Here is a 23,228-nt window from a genome sequence, read left to right on the forward strand (position 1 = left end):
TTAAGCAAAACATGATATCTGAAAAAATATAACAGATTATATACAATGTCTAATCGATTATTTCTACCAAAAATGTAATGTGTAATCTGTTTAAACTTATGATCCATTTACACATAATAAATACATATATCAAGCACAAGCACAAACACAATAATGATAAAACAATTGTTATTTCATTTATTGTGCAAGAAACTATTAAAATTTTTTTTTCATCATAAAAAAATATATAGGTCGGTGGATAAAGCTACCCTATCAACAAGTATGATTGTTACTATCTTATTCCACCATCTTTCTTACTTGTCTTCATATGATTACCAATATTACAATTAATGTGAAAAAACAAGGGACTTTCTTACTTGTCACTTACTTCAATGTTATTCACAGGCAAAATTTCTTTAGTAAGTGATTATTTGAAAGCCATTGGAGAATTTGATAACCACTTTATTCTACACATTTTTAATAGAAATAATTAGCCAATTATCATTTTACGTTGGTCATTTTATCATTCTATATTAATATTAAAAACTCACATTTTCTTAACATGTGTGAAAATAATAGGACAAGATAATAGTCCGTCACCCAATTAATAAAAAAAATAAAAATAAAAACTCAATTAAAAAAATATAAAATTTTGAATACGTAATATAACCAAAAAATTAAGAAAAATTTAATTAAAAGTACTAGAATTTAGAAAAATCTTAGACAATGGGATCTATCACAAGGACTATATATTTGGAAGGCAAATTTGAAAAAAAAAAACAATCTCCACGGTCTATTGATCACGAAGTTGTGTAATTATAACAAGTTGTTTAAATACAAAATCTAACCATAGCTAAACTGGAAAAAAACTAACAACAAATCATAACATAACAAACCTTCTGAAAAAGTTAAGCACAATACAAGAATACACAGAGAAACATTATAATACTCTATTAAGTTAAAAACAACCTAAATTTTCAACCCACACTCAGATAGAGATGCTGTTGGGAATTCCTCTAAAAGTCAACCCCGTTTCACTAGTAGGAAGAAGCAAAGTGTAAGGCAATTCAGCTGGCCCAGTTCGATTTTTAAGATTTGGATCATGATTCCTTTCTGAGATTTTTGTCTCAATCTCTTCTAGCCTTTTTCCAAACTTTTTAAAGGCTTCTATGGCCCTTGAATCAGAGGTCCAATTTGGATTGTCCCTCTGTCCAAGGTACACCTCATCAGAGGCATGTCTTGATAATATCTCTATCACTGAAAGGTCAACAAGAGCCTGATACTTTGGTGTAATTGTTCTCAAATAAGCCTTTTGAGGATTCTTTGCCATCTCTTCATATTCTGGAGTTCCCTTTTCTGGAATCAATCTTCTGCTTAGAGTTGGACGATTCAGGATAAAGCCACCATAAGGATATTGTCCAAAATTAACTGCTGCATGAAAAGCTGAAGCAATCCATATGATGGTACTACAAGATCGAATCAGCTCTTCACGAGTGTGTAATTTAGGCCACCATGCCTTATCTTTTAAGTCACCATGACCTTTTTCAACAACTTCTTTCCACCAAGCTTCAAGTTCAATATCCTTTTTAACTGCATCATCTGTAACATAATACAACAAGACATATTCACGGACCCATGTCTCGATTGCGTTCCATATCTCTAATCCATCAACAGCATACGGGTAGTCCTTTATCACAAGACGAAGACCATTTGGAGAAGATGAATCCTTAATAGCCATGCCTCTGAATCGGACAAAGAAAAACTGTTATTAACAGCAAAAGTATCTTCCATAACTTTGGCTCTCATCAAAGAAAAATTGTATGCGTTTTCACAGTACAGAAAGGTTTATAACATTTAAGAAAGTGAGTTTTTGGCATGCCTTAAGACCAACGACATACTAGGGAATCAACCCTTTTGGATTTTAATGTAAAAAATAAGACACTAATTAGTAAAACTATTCACATAAAACCCTTCTTCCATGTTCACATAGCTAACCTCTTTATAAGATCAGTAGGTAAGGCTTGGTCAGGAAACACCCAATTTTTGTAAGCTGCCGAAGATATCTCCATTGCATATTTTCCACCCAAAAAGGATTGCTCTATAACCCCCTCAGCATTGATTAGTGATTCTCGAGCAAGTGCATTGATATTCATTGTGTCACGATAATGAGGAAATAGAAGTTTATAAATAGGGTGAAGAACACTGAGATTTCTGTTTGTTGATATGACAAAGGGTTCGATTACAGCATGAGTATTCAACCTGTGACCACGTTTATATGTATAAGAAAAAGGGTTAGGAATAATTTTGTATACATATATTAAAACTTTGTGCAATGATTTTAGTGAGAGAGTTCAGACCAGTGGCTTATGAGCTGATGATAGCAGGAATCATTCACAATAACATGAGCCTTGGCTAGCAGCCAAATTGTACTTTCAACTCCAAGGTTTGCGGGCAATATCACTTTACTGATGGAACCACGTCGTTGTTCAACTGAATTTGGCAAACTTAATTCGATGACCAATGGCTTTAAGGTCCCATCATCTTTCAAGAAAAGGATTGTCCTCGTGGCATAAGCCTTTGTAGTTTTTAATTCGTTTAGCCTTGTCAAAAACGGCATAAACACATCATGGTGATCTAATATGAACAGTCTCTTGCCTTCAATTGCCTTATCTACTGTGAACCCTTCAAGGTTAATCTCCAAGTGTTGCTTAGTTATTTTACTGGATTGATCACCATAGATGGAGGGATCCAAATTGCTTTGAGGTGGAAACTCCTGTCAGTCATTAAAGAATATTATGAGGAAAGATGACAAACAACTTCAACTCTCAAAGTAAAGAATAGAACACTTGGACTTACTTTTAGACAGGTAATCAAGCAAGGATTTACACCTGCAATCATCTCTCTTGCAAATTCTTCATCGGTCATCCATGCAGACTTACTAACTGCTCCAAATAAAAATGAAAATAATTTCCAAAGTTCAATCATGGTTTTGTTAAGATTCACTGTATGTGTGTGCAAATATAAAAGTCTACACATATGAAAACACCTCTGATTACATGAGGCACTGAAAACTTGAGGACGCTTTCACCATCTGTGCGAAAGATTTCTTTGAGCACAGGTAAAGGGCTAATTTTGCAGAGTAGATCGGTATGCAGTTTAACTCCACCTTCACATAGATTACGTACATCTTCGAAGCTATCAAACTCATTTGGTGTGAAATTCAGATCAAATGAAGATCTGAGCAGTGGCAAGAAGTTTCGAGATACAGCTTTTACCCCATAAGTAAGGAAGTCGGATGACTTCAAATGACCGAAATTTTCATCTCTTGGAACGTAAAAATTATCGCTCGGTTTCTCACTGTTGGGATCTGTCAAGAGTGGAATAATGCTACAAATTTATGTCAAGAAGAACTACAGAAGAAAACAAAATTAGGTTATGTTCCTGAGATAGAAATGTAACCTTTTTTGGTAGGTTTTCTACCAGTTCTTCCTCTTCGAGGGTAGGCATAAGTGACAGATCCTCCAAGAACTGGGCGAGCAAGGTTTTCACTGCTGTCGGGTTTGCCCAAATCATTGTAAACATCGTAATCATAAATTCTGTCACATTCCTTACGTTTTCCTGTTCCATTTCCTCTTAGAGTCTGCAATTCTGCTTCTCTGTAACTCACTAGTGGTCCTGGTGTTTCACTTGGAATATATGTCTGCAACATATATTTCTTTAACGTTCATTATCATAACAAAAATCTTGCAAACGAACTAGGTTACTTATTTTCTTTCATGATAATCAATAATCAACATGCATATATACTTGCTAAAAATAACAGTTTACCTCGTTGGCAAAGAAAATTCGATCCTTTTCGTAATTTTTATAGTTGTAAAGCCATGAGTTACAAGAAAAGTGCATGGTTCCATGATTAGGAATATCTTCAAGAGTTAAACTGACAAGGAAGAACTCAAGTTGCATATGATTTTGTATTAAAAAGGCTCCAGGAATTCCCATGTCACTGTCCCATTCAAAATGAATATCAAATGCACATTGGCCAGCTCCCAAAGTTGGTATCGAGGTAATAATTCCTTCCAGATATGTCTTCTTTCCCACTTTTCCATGTCCATTTCCTACAAAAGTTAACAAAACTATTTAAGAATATCTTTTGTCATTCACCAAAATATTAATATAACCTTTTTCATATATATATATATATATATATATATATATATATATATATTAACAAATAATATCTAGTTGACATTGAGTAGAAAAAAATATCTACCTGGCAGTTTGTTCATAATGAAGATACTGAACCAAAATAAAATAAATGAAATATTGTACTTTATGTAGTATTTTTTAAGACGTGGAAACAAAATTAAAAAAAAAAAGTTAATGATTCTTTTTATTGAATAAAAACAACCTACTAATTGAATTTCTCTTGTTTTAGTGAGAAAAATTGATATTTTAGGTATTTGCACATAAAATCTAGTATGTATAATTAATATTTATAGATATTTATTATTAGGAGACATCAGATTGGGATTATTTTAATATTTATTCATAGGTCGAATGAAATATTATACAATTTATATTTGAAAGTATTTATTATTAATAAAAAAAATTAAAATTTAATTTATATTATAGTTTATATATATTTTTTATAATTTAATTTAAATGGATATCCAACCAGCAATAAGTAAATAACTATTAAGTCTTTTGTTTTAAATAAAATAATGGATAAACATTTTCCGCACCCCACATCGACATTTATTTGACACACTTAATAATGATAAAATGGTCTTAAAAGTATTCTTTTATAATTTTTTTAAAGAGAAAAAAGTAAAAAGTAAAAAAGGTAGTATAAAATGAATGTGAAAAAATTAGATGTATCAAAGTATCATTTTTCTATCGTTTTTTTACTATTGTTTTCAAAATTTTATCGTTACGAAAGTTTGTGTTCACCTTTATTTACATATTTTTGTTTCTCTGTATATTTACGAAAGTTTGTCATCACCTTTTTATTAATAGTATTAACAACACAAAACTATTGAATATTTTAAAAATATGAAATACTTAGAGATCACTACAATTTATAAAATAATATAGAATGTAGCTTTTACAAGCCGATCTTTTTAAGTTAACTTCGTCATGAAAATATATAGAAAAGATATAATATACTAGAAACTAAAAATAATTAGCATCCATAGTTTTTATGGAAATGATGAAAAGCTAAGATTTTGTGTTGTTTGACGTGAGAAGTTGAAAGCAATGGAGATGAAGGTGGCAAAGTGTACTGAAGCAGTAGTGAGAAAAGAAGATAGCTACCATCGGCAGCGGTGGCGCTGATCAACCAGAGAGCCACAGATCGTCCCACACAGCAAGTGAGAGTGTCGACTGAGTTTCCCACCAGATCACTGACGACACCGGCGGCGCCGCGGAGGATACCGGTGGCGCTTTTAGCTGACTTAATGGCGTTGATATCCAGCACATTCTTATGCATCAACACCACACTTCCCTTCAACTTCTTGCTTCTGTTCAACAGCCCTTGAATCCCTGAAAACATTTTTATGCTATTTCTTGTTTTTGGAAAGTTGATTCAAGAAAGCCTTTGTATTTATAGAAAAAACTAATGTAAGATCAAATAATGGAGGTGGGTTCACATTCTTCATTCTTCACAACTACCATAAGATATAGTATTAATTACTACCACTTTTACTTTCCCTTTAAATATATTCCTTTTATAATCTCATTTTCCATGCTATTTCCTTATTAATATTATTTATTTCAAATAAAAGTCAAATCGCTTTCATTTCTCATGTCAATTTAACCAGTGATAATTGTTTTCTAAAATGTGTATGGATAATATCACATTACACATTATTATTCACTATTTACCATAGGTATTTTATAATGGTATCTTGGTATTTTAACTTGGATTCCATAATAAAACCATAACGATGACAACTAGAAAGATTGAAAATAGACAACATAAATGTAAAAGCAATATAAAAATATATATTAAACTTCAGTGTCTATCAAAATATTTGCTTATTAAATGTCTAACATTTACATCTTTTTAATTAAATATATCTATCATTTGAGTTTATTGAAGTGACATGTTATATCAATAATTGCGTATTTTCATATAAAAAATATAAAAAAGTAACTTAATTAAATTTCAAACATTTTTTAATTAAGTTTTTATTAAAAAATATTTTATTAAATATTTAAAATGTTTATATTTTTAAATTAAGTCTGTGATATCTTGAGGATGATATGCTTATTTGATCATTTTACTGCCTCAAACTAAACATCATACAAATGATAAAAAAAATAAAATTTTGAAACCTACTAAAAAAAGATATCAATTTATTTTATTAATTAAATACGAAAACAAAAATTAAATCAATCATACTAAGGATGACAAAGACAAGACAAAGGAAGATTCCATTATCTCATGCTCATTTTAAAAATAAAAAAGTGCATCCTTGTTTTCGTACTGATATCTAATAGGTATAAATTTTTTATCTCACCAAGTAATGGATATAATCATATTCACAATTTGTACTGTTTCAATGTTAATTAATTGATTAAAAAAATAAAAATTAGGTAAAAAAACATCAAATTATCAAATATTAAATATCAAAATAACATTTTTCTAAAATTTATTTAACAATAAAAATTTAAAAAGAAACTATAATTATATAAATTTTAAATTAGAGTACAAGATAACAATGAGATAAAAGTGAAAAAATTATATAAAATATTATATAATTTCACGTAAATAAAATTTTATAACAATCAAAATATTTATTAATTTTGCAAACATTAATAATAAATTAAAGACCGAAATAATGTCATTCAAGTAACTTAAGATCCAAATAATAGTATTGAAAGAAGTGAAAATAATGTAATGAATTATTTTTAGTAAAAGTAACTTTTATAAAAGAAAACTTATAATATTTGCAACCAAATATTTTAAAATATTAATAAATTTTAAAATCCCTTCTTCTATTGGCCAAAGCACCGATCATGTGAAGAAAACAGTGGAGGCATTAATAATTTGGTTTCGTACATTATTTTTCTCCATTTCACATTTGCTTTTTCACTACTTCTACGTACAACACTTGCTGCTGGCAGCGATAAGCGTTGAAGTCCATTTATGAGTAATTCACACCATCTTTTTATAATAGATAATTTAAAATTTTCTAAAAATATAATACATCGATTTTTAATTTTATTGCTTAATTTTTTAAATAATGTGTTACATAATTTAGCGTTTAAATGGCAGGCTAATAGATAAATGCATATATAGGTTTGATTTTATATTTAAATTTAGGAACAGGGATATAAGATAATGAGACAAGAGTTGGGGAATTGAAAAAAACGTGTTGCGTAACAGAAACATTTCTGCCACGGTTTTTACCAACCTGTCGTCTTCTCATTCAAGTATAGTTAATTTAGACAGAGATGTTAACATTTTTTTATTAATTTGTTAGCTTCTTCCTTCAATGTTTCATCTATCTTCTCCTTCACTTCTTACACTGACATCTATCCTATTCAGTTATAAGAACTACATTCTACTGACTAAAAATAACAAAGTGATTTTTATTCTAAAGTATTCTTGTAACACATTGTGAATTAATCCTTAAAAGTAATAAATCTATATGTCTTGAAAAGTCTATCTAATTCGTATTTTTATAAACTTTTACAATAATCTTAGGATTTACTACTAAAATCAACAACCCAAATTCAAATAATTAATAAGACAACAAATTGTCTCATAATTTTAGGAAAAAATTTAGAGAATGCTCTGTTCTTGGAAACACTGTGAAGTGATATCTATTCACTTTTTGTACAAGGCTTGAATCATAGATGTTGTTTGTTTACCTTATTTAGCAGTTATAGTGAGCATGATAGAACATTGAGTTATACAAAGCAATAGATACTATAGATAATGTTAATATGTGAGCCTCGAAAATGTTACCAAAATAGCAAATTTTATATAACATATAGATATAAAATAGTAATGCACAGTGTTTTAACAAAATATGTACACGTTTACTTTTAGTTTTAATACGAATAGTCAATCTAATTAAAATAAATAAATTAAATTACTTTAATTTTTTTTATTCAGATAAAATATTTTAAAAACTAAACAATTCAAAATAAAAATAAGGGTTAAATATGTTTTTAGTCCCTGAACTATCAAGCGATTTTGATTTTAGTCCCTACTCAGAACTTTGATGGTTTTTAGTCCTTATTGTTTTGAAACTCTGAGTAATAGTCCTTAAAATTGGACGGTGTTAAGTTTCAGTGGATGTGGCAAACGGCGTTGCCACGTGATCACTGATATGCTCTATTATCTGTCTGCCACGTTGGATGTTTGAGTGTTTAAACTGATTAATTAAGTTGATTAATTACGTTTTGAAATTGTTCTTGCTTCATTCGAATCTTTTGTTCCTTCGAATCACACTCTCTTTTGGTTCGCTTTGGCAGATTGAAAATTACCATGTTCAACTCGAAGAAATGAAGAGCATGAGCAGGCAGGAATACTTGCACATTTACGAAGGTACACATCGAATAATTAACAATTATGTGGGCAAAAGCTACCAATTATTATGTGATAATCATGATGACAGAATATTTATTTGCTTTGCAGAAAAAGCAGTGGATTTTCTAGGGGTGCTTCAATATACAGAGGGGTCACAAGGTTCGTGTGGTTCTCTTGAACCCTATATCTGATTTAATTTCACCACTAACAAATTACTGGTAATAATTAAAGAGAGAAGAAGAAGATAGAAAGAAAGGCTTAGTGTGGTTTGCCACTCCGGTGCGTATTAAAAATCAAAGCCAACGGATCTACCATCCAACAATGCCAGAATATTTTGCGCTGCATAGGAGAGATGAGAAACTGTACAGTGGCGAAGAGTTTCCGAGGAAGAGAAAAGCATGGGGTCGAGTTTGGCTCTGCAGAGAGGGCAGAGAGGGTGCTTGGAGAGCCAGGTGTCAACGCATTCCACATGGAAGGCGTGGTTGCAACCGGGAACGAGTCGAGCGGGTTGGTCGGTGGCGATGTCGTCGAGGAAGACAGCACATTCGGAGGCCATGAGAAGGTATTTTCCGGTGATGGAGGGAAGCTTTTGGAGCTGCGAGGGGGAGAGGCCGGCGTCGGAGAGTGAAAGTAAATCCCCAATTCAAAAATTTAATTTCACTTGTGAACCCTACGTCTGATTTCAATAAACAACATAATTAATTAACTTAATCTCAGTTCAAACATTCAAACATTCAAACATCCAACGTGGCAGACAGATAATAGAGCATATCAGTGATCACGTGGCAACGCCGTTTACCACATCCACTGAAACTTAACACCGTCCAATTTTAAGGACTATTACTCAGAGTTTCAAAACAATAAGGACTAAAAACCATCAAAGTTCTGAGTAGGGACTAAAACCAAAATCGCTTGATAGTTCAGGGACTAAAAACATATTTAACCCTAAAAATAATTAAATTTCTTTTAAATTATAAAGTTTTTTATGCAAAATGTTAAGTGGACTTTAAGTATAACACTATCGCAAAGATAGGCTCTAATCATAATTTTTACGTATAACCAATTTGTATATTGAGATTTGCACTTAGTTATATATTATAAATTAACCTTATTTTTAGTCGATACAGAACTTTCAACACAAAATACAATACTTTGGATAATATAAATATAGTTGAAGACATTTGATATTTACATCGTAACTTTTTGAAACTACGTAATTATCTCACTCCTTTCCTCTATAATCACTAATTGAGTCATAACAAAGATGAAGACTATTTTTCATAAGGTAGGGTACAAAATTTAAAAAACAAAAATATTTGATACAAATTTTTTAATAATATTTTTTTGTTATATGTGTTATTTTCTTCTTTAATTCATTATTTATTTGTTATTGATGATGTATTTTAAATTTAAAATATTATTATAAAAAATATATTTTAACATATTAGTCTCCAAAATTTAGGGATAATATTTTAAGTTCAGAGTGAGAATATCGTTAGGATATGAACTAATATTATGTTAAGAAGTGGACTTTATATCTAACTCAATGTCATCAAATCAATTTGTGGTATGCATCCACTTATATACTATAAATTGACTTTATCTCTACTTAATGTGAAACTTCCAACATAGTATAAGTCAAGTAAAAATCCCAGTTCCAACATTCAGAAATTTTATTCCAAACTTCAATGAAGATACAGAATGATAGCAACCACACACAATACTTAAGCATGCATAAGACACACTAAGCATATAGCAAGATAAGTTGACACATTTATTCAGTTGTCTTTGAGAGCAAGATTTGCAAAGAAATTAAAAACAAGAAATCCTTTAGATAGATATGCTGTTGGGAATTCCTCTGAAAGTGAGACCTTCCTCATTGTTAGGAAGAAGCACAGTGTAAGGCATCTGAACTGGTCCATTACGGTTTCTAAGACTTGAATCTCTGTTCCTCCTTTTGATGTTATCTTCAATTTCCTTCAGCTTGTTTCCAAACTTTTGGAAGGCTTGAAGAGCCTTTGTGCTTTTGTCATCAATCCAATTTGGATTGTCCCTCTGTCCAAGGTATACCTCATCAGAAGCATGTCTTGACAATATCTCTATCACTGAAAGGTGAACAAGAGTCTCGTACTCAGGTGTAAATGTACTCAAATAAGCCTTTTCAGGATTCTCTACCATCTCATCATATTCTGCTTTTCCTTCTACCGGGATTAATCTTGTGCTTAGAGTTGGACGGTTTAGGATATAGCCTCCATAAGGGTATTGTCCAAAATTAACAGCTGCATGCAGACCTGAAGCAGTCCATATGATAATACTGCAAATTTGATACAGATCTTCACGAGTTTTCAACTTAGGCCACCATGGCTTATCTTTTAAGTCACCGTGACCCTTCTCAACAACTTCCTTCCACCAGTCTCTGAGTTCAGTGTCATTATTAACATCACTGTCAGTGTAATACACGTCGACATAGTACTTAACCCATGTCTCTATAGCACTCCAAATCTCTAGTCCATCAACAGCATAAGGGTAGTCTTTTATCACAAGACGAACTCCATGGGGGCGAGATTGATCCTTAATTGCCATTCCTCTGAATCATGGAGGAACACAAATCCATTATTATTCACTTCTCAGGCAGCTGAAAAATTTTAAATTAAAACATTCTAGTGTGTGTGTGTGTGTATATATATATATATATATATATATATATATATATATATATATATATATATATATATATATATATATATATATATATTTGTAAAGAAATTCTAACTGAAAGCTATTGATAAAGTACAGGGCATTAAAGGCTACTTGTATATAATAAACATTTACCTCTTGACAAGATCATTAGGAAGGGCTTGATCAGTGAAAACCCAATTCTTGTAAGCTGCTGAAGACATTTCCAAAGCGTAACGACCAGGCAAAAAAGATTGCTCAATAATGCCACCTGCGTTGAAGAGTGATTGTCGAGCAATTCCGTTAACATTCATGGTGCCACGATAGTGTGGTGATAGAAGTTTATGAATAGGGTGGAGCACACTGAGATTTCTATTTGTTGCTATGACAAATGGCTCAATTATGGCATGAGTGTTTAACCTGTTTCAACATGATATGGCAAACCAAATCAATTAAGAAGCACTTAACCAATGCATCAAAATTGATAGTTCTTTCATGATAAGGGATGACAAATGGAAGAATTTATATATACCAGTGGGTCACGAGTTGATGATAATTGGAGTCGTTTACGAGAACATAAGCCTTGGCCATTAGCCAAATTGTGCCTTTAACGCCTTGTTGTGCAGGCAAGATGACTGTACTATGAGCACCAAACTTATCTCCCTCAGGATTTGGTTGACTTAATTCAATAGCCAAAGGCTTCAATGTGCCATCATCTTTCAAGAAAAGGATTGTCCTTGTGGCGTAACACTCTCTGTTGGGAAGTTCATTGATCTTCTTCAGATATGGTAAGAATGCATCATGGTGATCTAATATGAACAATCTGTTAGCACTCAGTGCCTGTAGAACAAACATTATGATAATCTTTCAGTGTCATGGTTAAATGGATATTCATGTGTGATTTTGCCATGGGTTTAACATGTATCATTCACCTCTTCAACGGTGAGTTTACCAAGGTTGTTCTTCAAATGTTCTCTGGTGATTGTGCTAGTTTGATCACCATACTTAGAAGCATCTAGCTTACTCTTTGGAGGCAACTCCTGTCATTCATTAAAGAACATTTTGAGTAAATTAAGATGATATAATTAAGCATGAAACCAAATCATTCTACGTTACTAAACAGTAAAGCATTATTTACTTGAAGGCGTTGAATTACGCAAGGATTAACTCCAGCAAGCATCTCTCTTCCAAATTCATCATCAGTCATCCATTCAGACTTACTAACTGCTCCAAATTTTGTGGAAAACAAATAGACTTTAATGCCAAGTAATAGCAGCTTATTTTACTTTATACATAGGTGTGACATATAAATACAGAATACCTCTGATGACATCAGGTGTTGGAAACTTAAGGAACCGTTCACCAATAGTGGGGGAAATTTCCTTAATGTTTCTGACTACGTCTTCTGGAAGATGATGAAGCAGTCCGTTTTCAAAGAGTTTATGAATATCATCAAACTTATCAAACTCATTCCTTAAACCAGAAGAAGATTTAAACTGAGTTATGACATTCTCAGACAAGAGCTTTATTCCATATGTAAGGAAGTCTGGCGACTTCAAGTGACCAAAATTTTCATCTCTCGGAATGTAAGTGTCACTGCTTGGTGTCTCACTGTTCTTGTCTGTTCATAATCAGATAAAAGAGAAATCATTTTTGTATCCTCAATAATTATAATAAAAAGAAAATAAATTTCTAAGTTAAAAACATGATTAAATAAGAGAAATGTTAGTAACACAAGCACAATAATTTAGTATTTCTCATGGCACAATGTCATTCAGACAAACTAAATCTTAACCTCGTTTTGTTGCTTTTCTGCCAGTTCTTCCTCTGCGAGGGTATGGATAGGCACTGGAACCTCCAAGAACAGGACGAGCTAGATCTGCTTTCGAGTCTGGGTTGCCCAAATCATTATACACATCATAATCATAGACCCTATCATGTTCTTTGCGCGTTCCTTTTCCATCTCCTCTCAGACTTTCCAATTCTTTTTTTCTGTGCTTTATCAAAAATGCTGGAGTTTTATCCGGAAGATAGCTCTGCAGCATGTTCAACGAATTTCTTCAGTCACTTGTTCAGGATAAATTACGTGAAACTTCATAAACTGCAGTATTTAAATTTCATATGTTGTTTGCAGGTGCAGAGCTTAGTTACCTTGTTGACAAAGAAAATACGTTCTTTTTGAGCTCTGTAAATCCATGAATTGCAAACAAAGTGAATGGTTCCGTCATTTGAATTGCCTTCGAGGGTGAGACTGACAAGGAAAAACTCATATTCCATTGAGTTTTTGATGAAAAATGCTTCTGGAGTTTTAAAATTCTTATCCAATTTAAAAGTAACACTTAATGAATCTTGTCCATGTCCCAAGTTTGATGACGAAGCAGGATGTTTCTCCAACAAGGTTTTCTTTCCTTCCTTCCCTAAATAAAGTATACTTATGAAACTTTAAAAAGACAATTTTTTTTTTTCCATCTAGCAGTTGTGCAAAAAGGAAAAATTATCCTGATGCCATATTCATATAGTATTATTTATTGTTCGTAGATAAACTTCAAGTTTCAGATAATACATTTCTGGTTTTTATTTTGATTTCTCTCGTGGCCAAAAAATGTTAGAACTTGGTTATCTCCAAACAGATACTAACTTAATTTTCTAGTTTTAAATAAAATTTAAATTGTAGAAATTTTTAAAAATTAAAAAAAAATGTAATGATTAAAAATAATTAATATTCTCCAAAACATTAGAGATATTTGAAAATTAATTAATGATCATGTAATTCTTAAATAAAATTAATGTTGACTTTAATTAAGTATTAGAAATAATATTATTTATGTACATATAAAATTATATATTTTAATACATAGTTTAATATGTTGTAATTTTATTATTATTTAAATTAATATTTTAATATCATATATGTTATTAAATAAAATCTATATTGACTATAATCTATTTATTAATTTTATTAGTTTCTTAAAGAAGAAAAAGTACAGTATTTAATAAAACCATATTGTAATAAAATTTTGAAACATAACCTAAGAAGTATGGAGCCTAGTCGAAATATGATAATATTGAATTAATTTTAATAAAATTCAAACTAATTTTTTATAATTACTAAATATATATATATATATATATATATATATATTATTAAAGTAAAATAAATAATTGATTGAATTTAAGTATAAATTTAAGTCATACATTAAAAAAAAATTACATATAATAAACAAATTCATAAACTTATTCATAAATTTATTAATTTAAACTTTCAAACTGAAATATCCTATTTAATTTTCAGTCAGTTTTCACCCAATAAAATTAAATAATTTTATATATTTTAAAAATATGTTTAACTATTTAAGAAAAATTATATGTTTAATCAAACAAAGATTTCAACGTCTATATTGGTACGTATTTCTTTTATATAAATAAACAAGCAAATTTTGTTGAAACTTTATACAAAGTTTATATTAATTTGATTAAAATGTTTGTATATAGTGTTTTTACAAATTAAAAATACTATATTTAGAATAAAGTATAAGTTAATTACAATTTTTTGTATTTAAAATTAGTAGTTTTTTTCTAAAAGAAAGGTTATGATTTATCTTAATTCATATAATTTTTTTTAGATATTTTCGTCTCGTAAATTCTTTTAATGAAAAGTTTTTTTAAATCTGAAAATTTTTAAGGCTCCAATCCAACGAAGGTCAAAACCAAACTATATAATAAGACCAAATTGACCAGTCTAATGAAAAATGGAAACCCATTAGAGATACCTAGCAATAAGAATGATCAAATATAAATTAGCATCACACCCTATGTTCTGCGCTGATAAACAAACACCCATATCCTTTTAACAAATTTGACGTAACCTTAGGAAAATAAATAAATTAGAGAAGGGAAAAGCTATAAATGTGATAACTCATGTACGTATTTAATTAAGGGGTCAAACTTAATGAATTAAATAAATTTTATTGCAAAGCATAAAGTTAAAAAAAAAAATTTTGATTTTATTAAAATTTTCATTGGTAAAAACCAAATCTAATACATCCATTAACTATTTCTAATATGGGATATTCAATTAATCCATCAACTAAATAGAAAATATATTTACATAAAAGTAAAAAATAAATTTTGATAGCATGCTTTTTTAATTAAAAAAATTAAGAAATATTTAGCGATGAAAAAAATTGTTATATTAATTCTTCATATTTCATAAAATTTTCCTCCAAATATTGTCAGATTTTACAAAAATAATTGACAAGAAAACGTTAGTGATGAATATTAATGGAATGCTTCTCTCTCTATAGATACATACATATCAATGTTATTTTGCATGTTTTATATATGAGAAAAGGAAGAAACAAACCAGCAGCACCGAGCAAATGCATGTCAATCTTAGAGGTGGAGATGTCATCAGCTTTTGTAACGTTGTGATTGAAGTTCAACACATTCTTCGTCATCAAAACCAGTGTCCCCTTCATTTCGCGACCGTTTGACATGTTTGTCACCTTAAAAACACAGCACGGTCTTCTTTCTACGCAGGCTGTGGGAGAGCCTTGTTCCTACAAAGAAGCTTATTTCTAAGATTTTTTTCTGCTTCACTCCATCTTATGAGTACAATATATATAGCAATTCACTCAGAGTTTTTGCATAATGGGACGAATGGAAGGTGACAATACACACCCACCATGTTCGGGTAAATGACAAGAAAAAAGGACAATGATTCAACATGTAAAATTGAAAAAATGACAGATACGATAATATAAGATGCAGCAATGATTATTAAATAAAAAAATAATATTTTGATACACATTTTTTTTTACATTCTACTTTTTACTTTTTCTTTTTTTTGAAAAGTTATAAAAATTCATAATTTTATGACCATTTTACTTTATTAAATATCCTTACATAAAGTAAATTATGATCAGTTTTTTTATTTTCTCATTTTATTACCTATTTAGTTTTTATATAAATTTGAAGATATATATTTCAAACTATTTTGAAAATTCCATTAATCAGCATAAAGAATATAACATTTCTTAGTGCATATAATTTATTTTATTTTATACTTTGTTCAGAATATTTACATATAATATAAGAATAACAATAATAGAATTGCTAATATGGAAATAAAATCTAATAGTAAAAAATATTTTATCTATAAATAAATAAAAGGACAATTATTCTAAAATATGTTTATCGAGAAGAGCAAAGTAATTTATAAAAAAGCATCGTAAAAATGTTATTTTCATCACTGACAGTTACTTCCACCGATAAATTTATCAAAATCTTTTATCTGTACAATTTAGTCTTTAATTTATACAGGTAAATCGTCTTTATTTATTGTTTACAAATCTTTTTATTTTATTCATTCGTTCTCACATATATAATAAGTAACTTTCTAAAACTAAGAGATAGAATTAATACTTTATATAAGTATATAATAAATATAAAAGGTTAGCAACACTCCAGTAAAAATAGTTTTATTTACTAAAATTAGAAAAACAAATGCACAAATAAAAAGATGTTAGATTATATATATATATATATATATATATATATATATATATATATATATATATATATATATATATATATATATATATATATATATATAACAATACCTTATGGAAATCCAAAACAAGCAAGACTCTGAAACATAAAAATAAATAGAAGATTTGTGTGGAAAGAGTTTACTAAACTAATTATGAAGTATACGTAAATGTACTTTACTATCAATCAACCACACCTACGTTGTAATATGAATGACTGATAATACTTAGAATGTGTTCACTTGCGAGGATAAATTTGAGATAGAGTGATGTTGGGAATGCAAATATGAGTTCAAATTTTATATTGGATAGAAATGAAAAGGTAGAACATTATATAAAAGTGAATGATCTATTACCTTATTGTCTTAAAATCTTTTATAGAGAGTGGTGTCAATTCTTTATATGGTTGGACTGAGATCTTATTAGTGTTTGTGTCTCCCTAGTAAAAGAATTTGAAGTTAATTGAGTGTAAATTTTAACATAAAATGTGAGAAATTTGATTTATGTGATAGATTAAAAAAAAAATATTTTAATAGATAGAAAATAAATATTACCAAATTTCCCTTAGTAATAATAATATAAAATGATGTTGTTAAATAACATATTTATTGATAAATTTTTTATGTTTTAAAAAAAATAAAAAATTATTAAAAAATTAAAATAATATTTTTTTAAATAAAGTTAAATTTTTCTGATTGAAATTTAATTTTTTGAAATGATATATAGTGAATATTTTTCATGACTTGTGATCCTTTATATCATTATCAGTTATTGTATGTCATAGTTTTTTTTTCTTTTAATATATTTTAATTGGTTAGTATGTTGAATAGAGGTAAAAATGAATTTTCACTCATAATTACTCTCAAATATAATGTTATTGTGGTTCATATGAAAAAAAGACTGCATCCCTCAAATCATTGCTTATCATCGCTTCTAAATTGGCTTATTCGAACATGAAGAAATTGCAAATCCGTCTTTTTCTATTCGCGTAAATAGTAAAATCTAACCAAGTGAACAGAGACTTAGTAAGGATAACTAAATAGGTTAAGTGAGTTCGTTGATCCGATAAACTTTGGAAGCTAACTAGTCAAATTGGCAAGTAATCACAGAATGAGACATGCTAAATTGTTCTTTTTCTTTAAATTAAAAATTAAAATAATAGATAATTTTTAAAAAAAATATTATATTATTTTAAGGATTTTATGTAGTTGTATCTTAATTTATATTATTCACATTTACAAATTAAGTTTTAATTATTAATTATAATAGAATAATTACTAAGCTTTTAAGATTAATTATGGATTTTATTTTTATTTTATATGAAAATCTTAAGTTGGTCTTTCAATTTTTATTTTTCTCACTTAGGTTTCTACTTTTGAAAATGTAATATATATGGGTCATTTTCATTAGTATTGTATTAACAACATAAAATATGTGTTACGTGTTAGTTATTTTTTTAAAATTATATGTTAAGTTAACGTCGTGTCATGTGATCTTAAAGAGGAAAGAAATTGCTCCATTTTAATAAAAATTGAAGCATAATTGAATCAAAAGAACAAATATAATATATTAAGACAATGACACTTTTGCACTATCAATAAAATCATCAGTATCAAATGTAACATAGTATTGACTTAACAAATGATTATTGTTTTTCTTTAAATTAAAAATAAAATAAAATTACAAAGTAACATGTAACAAATATTTAACATTGTTAGTACAATTCTAACATAAAATACCAAATTATACAACATTTCTAAAAATAGATACGAGACAAATAAAAATTGAGAAACTAATTTGAAATTTTTGTACCAAAATGGAAACCCGAAACCTAATTAAACTTTATTTTAATTTATTCAATATTAATTAATTAATTAAAAGAAGTAAAAATATTAAATATGCTTAGAAAACATTTAAATAATTAAATATAATTACAAAATATTTATATGACTGAATATTTTTTTAATATATGTATATAAACAATTCAACAAAAATTTGGCAAACCAACTTGTCAACCCACTAGCTCACTCTTTGACAGGACTAATCAAGATCTTCGACCCATTTTAGTACTACATGTCAATTTGGATCGCTGTATTTTTGTGAGCCGAAATGAACGAAATTGGTTTGTTTAGTCATTCCAAATTCTTAAAATATCATTTTTTATATTTTGAAAAAAAAAGCAGTATCATTGTTAAAGTCATTAATTAAGATCGAGGGAGCTATCAGATTTCTCGCTGTAATTTTGTTTAGTAACATATTTGTCATTTTATGTGATATTTTTTCTTTGTTATTATCTCTATAGTGACATATAATCACAGCTCTTTAAAGAGATTTTACAAAATTCGTGAAATTTTCCTTTCATGCGTCTCAAAAAAATACTATCAAGATAAGACTCGCAAACATGTAAGAAACATTTGCAAAACAAATTAAAAATAATCTTTTTTCGTACCCAAATGATATTAAGTCTATAAGAAAAAAAAATTATCCAATAGTTTGTAGCAAGTATTTTTATCCTTTTTCAAACAATATAAACAATTCTTTTACCTTTTTCAAATAATATAAATGATAGAGACATTTTACATTACCGATCGTCCTTAACGCTCGTCATTACTGTTCGAACGATCGGGTTGATTGTAATCCTTTTCTTTACCGATCGTTCTTACCGATCGTCACCACTGATCGGTAAGGACTCTTGGACGATCGATCGTTCCGTTCGACAGGTTCAGTTGTCTGCTCTCTACGATCGTCTCTATTCTAGGACGATCGGTCTAGGAAGCTGCTCGGTCTGCGTTTTACTTTTCTTAGTTGTTTCTTCTTTTTCCTGTATAAATACTTTGTTTTATTGTAATTTTTGTAACTTTTCAATACAATTCATTTTCAGTTTGTTCTTTCTGGTTTTTCTCTTTCTCGTTTCTCTGATCACTTACATGGTATCAGAAGACAAATACGTTTCTGTTCTATTCTCATGGCTTTCTCCATTTCCACCACCGATTATCTTTCTAACCCTGCTAATCCTCTGTTTCTCCATCCCGGTGAGAACCCAGCTCTTGTTCTTGTCACTCCTCTCCTTTCTGACAACAACTATCAACAATGGCGGCATGATATGCTCGTTGCTCTTGAAACCAAGAATAAAGAAAAATTTGTTCTTGGTACTGTTTCTTGCCCTCCTGCTGATGATGTCCTTTACCAAGCCTGGAAACGCTGCAACAAGATGGTGATTTCCTGGTTGACGCGATCCATGACGCTTCCCATAAAACAATCCGTTATGTGGATGGAATCTGCCTATGAAATTTGGACTGATCTCCTTCAACGTTTTTCTCATGGTGATAAGTTTCGTATTGCTGATCTTCAAGAAGCTCTTCACTCTTGCAAACAAGGTGATTCCACTGTATCTCAGTATTATACTCGTCTTCAAATAATTTGGAAAAAGCTTTCTCTGTATCAAACCATTCTTGTCTGTACCTGTCATTCTCCTTGCAATTGTGGATTATTGATCAAGATTCAACAAGAGCGTAGTGATGATTCTGTAATCAAGTTTCTACGTGGGTTAAACGATGAATTCTCTTCTGTACGTTCTCAAATCATGCTAATGGAACCCATGCCGACTCTTACCAAAACTTTTTCTTTGATTCTTCAACAAGAACGCGAATTTCACAATTCTTCCTCACAAATTCCACAAGATTCCATGGCCAATTTCAATTCTCACGATCCTCAGTACAAGCCTTATAAGACCGATCGTCCTGGTGTTTCTTCTGGTCGTGGACGCGGACGCATTCCTAAATATGGTGGTCGTTCCAAATACTGCGATCATTGCAAACGAACCAATCATACTTCTGATAATTGCTTGATCAAATATGGTCTTCCTCAAGGTTATAAACCCATCATCAAACCTAATTCTGCCATCTCCAATCCTTCTGCCAACCTGACTGATGGTGTTTCACATACCTCCACTGATTCTTTCGCTGATAAAACTCAAATTCCTTGCACATTTTCTCAAGATCAGTATGACGTCATTCTTGGTTTATTGAAACAGTCTCAATCTCCTACTACTAGTGATAGCGTCCTCCTCGAGCTAGGTTGGGCCAAAGCGCGAAGATGAAGCTATGGAGGTGGAATTTGTGCGGAAGTAATGGATATGGTGGTGGGCTCACAATGTTGGTGAGGTTTTGGTGAGTATTTGTGGTAGGATGGAGGTGTTTGATGGATCTCCGGAGAGGTTGGGCCAACTCTAGAGAAGGGTTGTTAGAGGGACCTCATGGGATGCTCTAGCCTTGACTTGAGATAAGATATGTTTGCACACATTTTGGCATAATAACATTCAAATTCATCAAGTGATTTTACAAGGAAGGAGACCCTTCTATTTATAGAGAAAGGTGTCTCCAAAGTAGACAAGAAACCCTAAAAACTATCCACTCTTAAAGAGACATGTGGCAATCCTCTTTTACAAAGTTTCTCCACTCTTAGAGTGCCATGTGGCAATCCACTTTTGTAAAGTCTTCTCCACTCATGTGGTAATCCACTTTTGCAAAGTTCCTCCACTCTTAAAGTGCCATGTGACAATCCACTTTTGCAAAAGCTTTCCACTCTTAGAGTGACATGTGGCAATCCACTTTAGGAAGAGTTTCTCCACTTGGAAAGTGACACATGGCCACTTCCTTTTTAAGAAGTGTCTTCACTAAGAGCTTGCCATGTGGCCATCATGTCCCATGGTGGGACACACTCTTTTAAGCTAATATTACAAATCATACAATACTTGGCCCATTATACAAGGCCTAAAAATATACCCTATACTACTTGACCCTTAATACAAGGTCTAGAAATACTTCATGATAGCCCAAGTAAATAAGAGTTTAGCTCCTTCTTTTGGAAATGATTTTAATCCTTCTTGAATTTGTTTGGCCATGCTTCTTGTGATTGGACCCTTAGCTAGGAGTTTGTCATCAACTAGGGAGGCCAGTGTTAATCAATGCACTCCACAGTCCTCAGGTTCTTTTTCTTCACTTAATTCTTCTTCTTGGATTATAGATAGTGGCGCTACTGATCATATATGTTCTTCAAAATTTCTTTTTCATTCTTTACATCCCATCACTCCTATTTCGATACGTTTACCAAATCACACTTTTGTTACTGCTAAATTTTCTGGTACTGTCATTTTAGGCAATTTGATTTTGCATAATACTCTTTTTGTTCCCAATTTCTCTATTCATCTTATTTCTATTTCTAAACTATTACATTCCAATAATTTCCTCATCGTTTTTCATCAAAATAGCTGCTCATTGTGCAGATGGATACTTACGAGACGATTGGAGTAGCTAAGAAATACAAGGGCCTTTTTTATCTTCTTAGCAATAATCCAACAACTACATCTAAATTAAACATTTTTCATTCTGCTTTTCATAATAGTTCTAGTGATTCTTGTAATCTGTGGCACATGAAACTTGGACATCCTTCAAATAAAGTTTTTCAAACTTTAGCCTCTCAATATACTGATATTTCCTTTCAATCTATTGATGATTGTGATGCTTGTGCTTTTGCCAAACAAAAACGTCTTCAATTCTCTGTTAGCAAAACTAAATCTCCTTGTTTCTTTCATCTCATTCATGTTGACATTTGGGGCCCCCTTTCTATTTCTTCTATTGATGGATACAAATATTTTTAACTGTTGTTGATGATTATAGTCGTTTCACATGGATTCTTCTTTTGAAACACAAATCTGATGTTAAAACCTTACTTCCAAAATTTATTCTTTTAACTGAAAACCAGTTTTCCTATACACTTAAAATTCTAAGATCTGACAATGGCAAAGAATTTCTTCTTAATGATTTTTATTCTACTAAAGGTATTTTTCATGAAACTACTTGTGTTGCTACTCCTCAACAAAATGGCATTGTTGAAAGGAAGCATCAACATATTCTTAATGTTTGTCGTTCTCTCCTTTTTCAATCTAAAGTTCCTAACATTTTTTGGTCTTATGCTATAAAACTTGCCATTCACATTATTAATAGACTTCCAACACCTTTTCTTCACAATAAATCTCCTTATGAATTAGTTTATTCTATCAAACCTGATTTTTCAAATCTGAAAGTCTTTGGATGCTTATCATACTCCAGCTCTGCTACTGCAGGACGTACAAAACTTGATTCCAGAAGTACTAAATGCATTTTTCTTGGATACAAATATGGAACCAAAGGGTTTGTGCTATATGATTTGCATTCACATTCTACTATCCTTTCACGCCATGTCATTTTTCATGAATATATTTTTCCCTATAAAAATTGTTCTACTTCACCTTCCTCTCCTACACATGATGATAATTCTGATGTTATTTTCTTTGATACCATGTAAATTGAAATAATTATTAAATTTTTTATTGAATTAAATAATAATTATCATCTGTAAATTTTGTTAAATATTATTTTGGATTTATTTGTAATTATTTAATTATTATATATGTATTTTTTTTGAAATTTTATATTATTTGA

At 30.2% G+C, this 23,228-nt stretch overlaps 2 protein-coding genes across 2 annotated transcripts; both read right to left on the reverse strand.

The window, feature by feature from the left end:
• Nucleotides 1–810: 810 nt before the first annotated feature.
• On the reverse strand, nt 811–5,533 carry LOC108320213 (seed linoleate 9S-lipoxygenase-3). The gene is made up of 8 exons (XM_017551580.2): nt 5,293–5,533; nt 3,808–4,094; nt 3,439–3,679; nt 3,026–3,346; nt 2,836–2,921; nt 2,337–2,752; nt 1,975–2,238; nt 811–1,721 (listed from the first exon to the last, which is right to left on the reverse strand). The coding sequence occupies exons 1-8, from the start codon at nt 5,528–5,530 to the stop codon at nt 968–970; spliced, it is 2,607 nt and encodes an 868-aa protein (XP_017407069.1). The 5' UTR covers nt 5,531–5,533; the 3' UTR covers nt 811–967.
• A 4,636-nt stretch (nt 5,534–10,169) lies between these two features.
• On the reverse strand, nt 10,170–15,773 carry LOC108320214 (linoleate 9S-lipoxygenase 1). Its single transcript, XM_017551583.2, has 9 exons — nt 15,561–15,773; nt 13,349–13,614; nt 12,993–13,233; nt 12,519–12,818; nt 12,336–12,421; nt 12,130–12,237; nt 11,730–12,037; nt 11,354–11,617; nt 10,170–11,108 (listed from the first exon to the last, which is right to left on the reverse strand). The coding sequence occupies exons 1-9, from the start codon at nt 15,691–15,693 to the stop codon at nt 10,352–10,354; spliced, it is 2,463 nt and encodes an 820-aa protein (XP_017407072.2). The 5' UTR covers nt 15,694–15,773; the 3' UTR covers nt 10,170–10,351.
• Nucleotides 15,774–23,228: the final 7,455 nt, after the last annotated feature.

This window comes from Vigna angularis, chromosome 9 (assembly GCF_016808095.1).
Source record: "Vigna angularis cultivar LongXiaoDou No.4 chromosome 9, ASM1680809v1, whole genome shotgun sequence".
Taxonomy (NCBI): domain Eukaryota; kingdom Viridiplantae; phylum Streptophyta; class Magnoliopsida; order Fabales; family Fabaceae; genus Vigna; species Vigna angularis.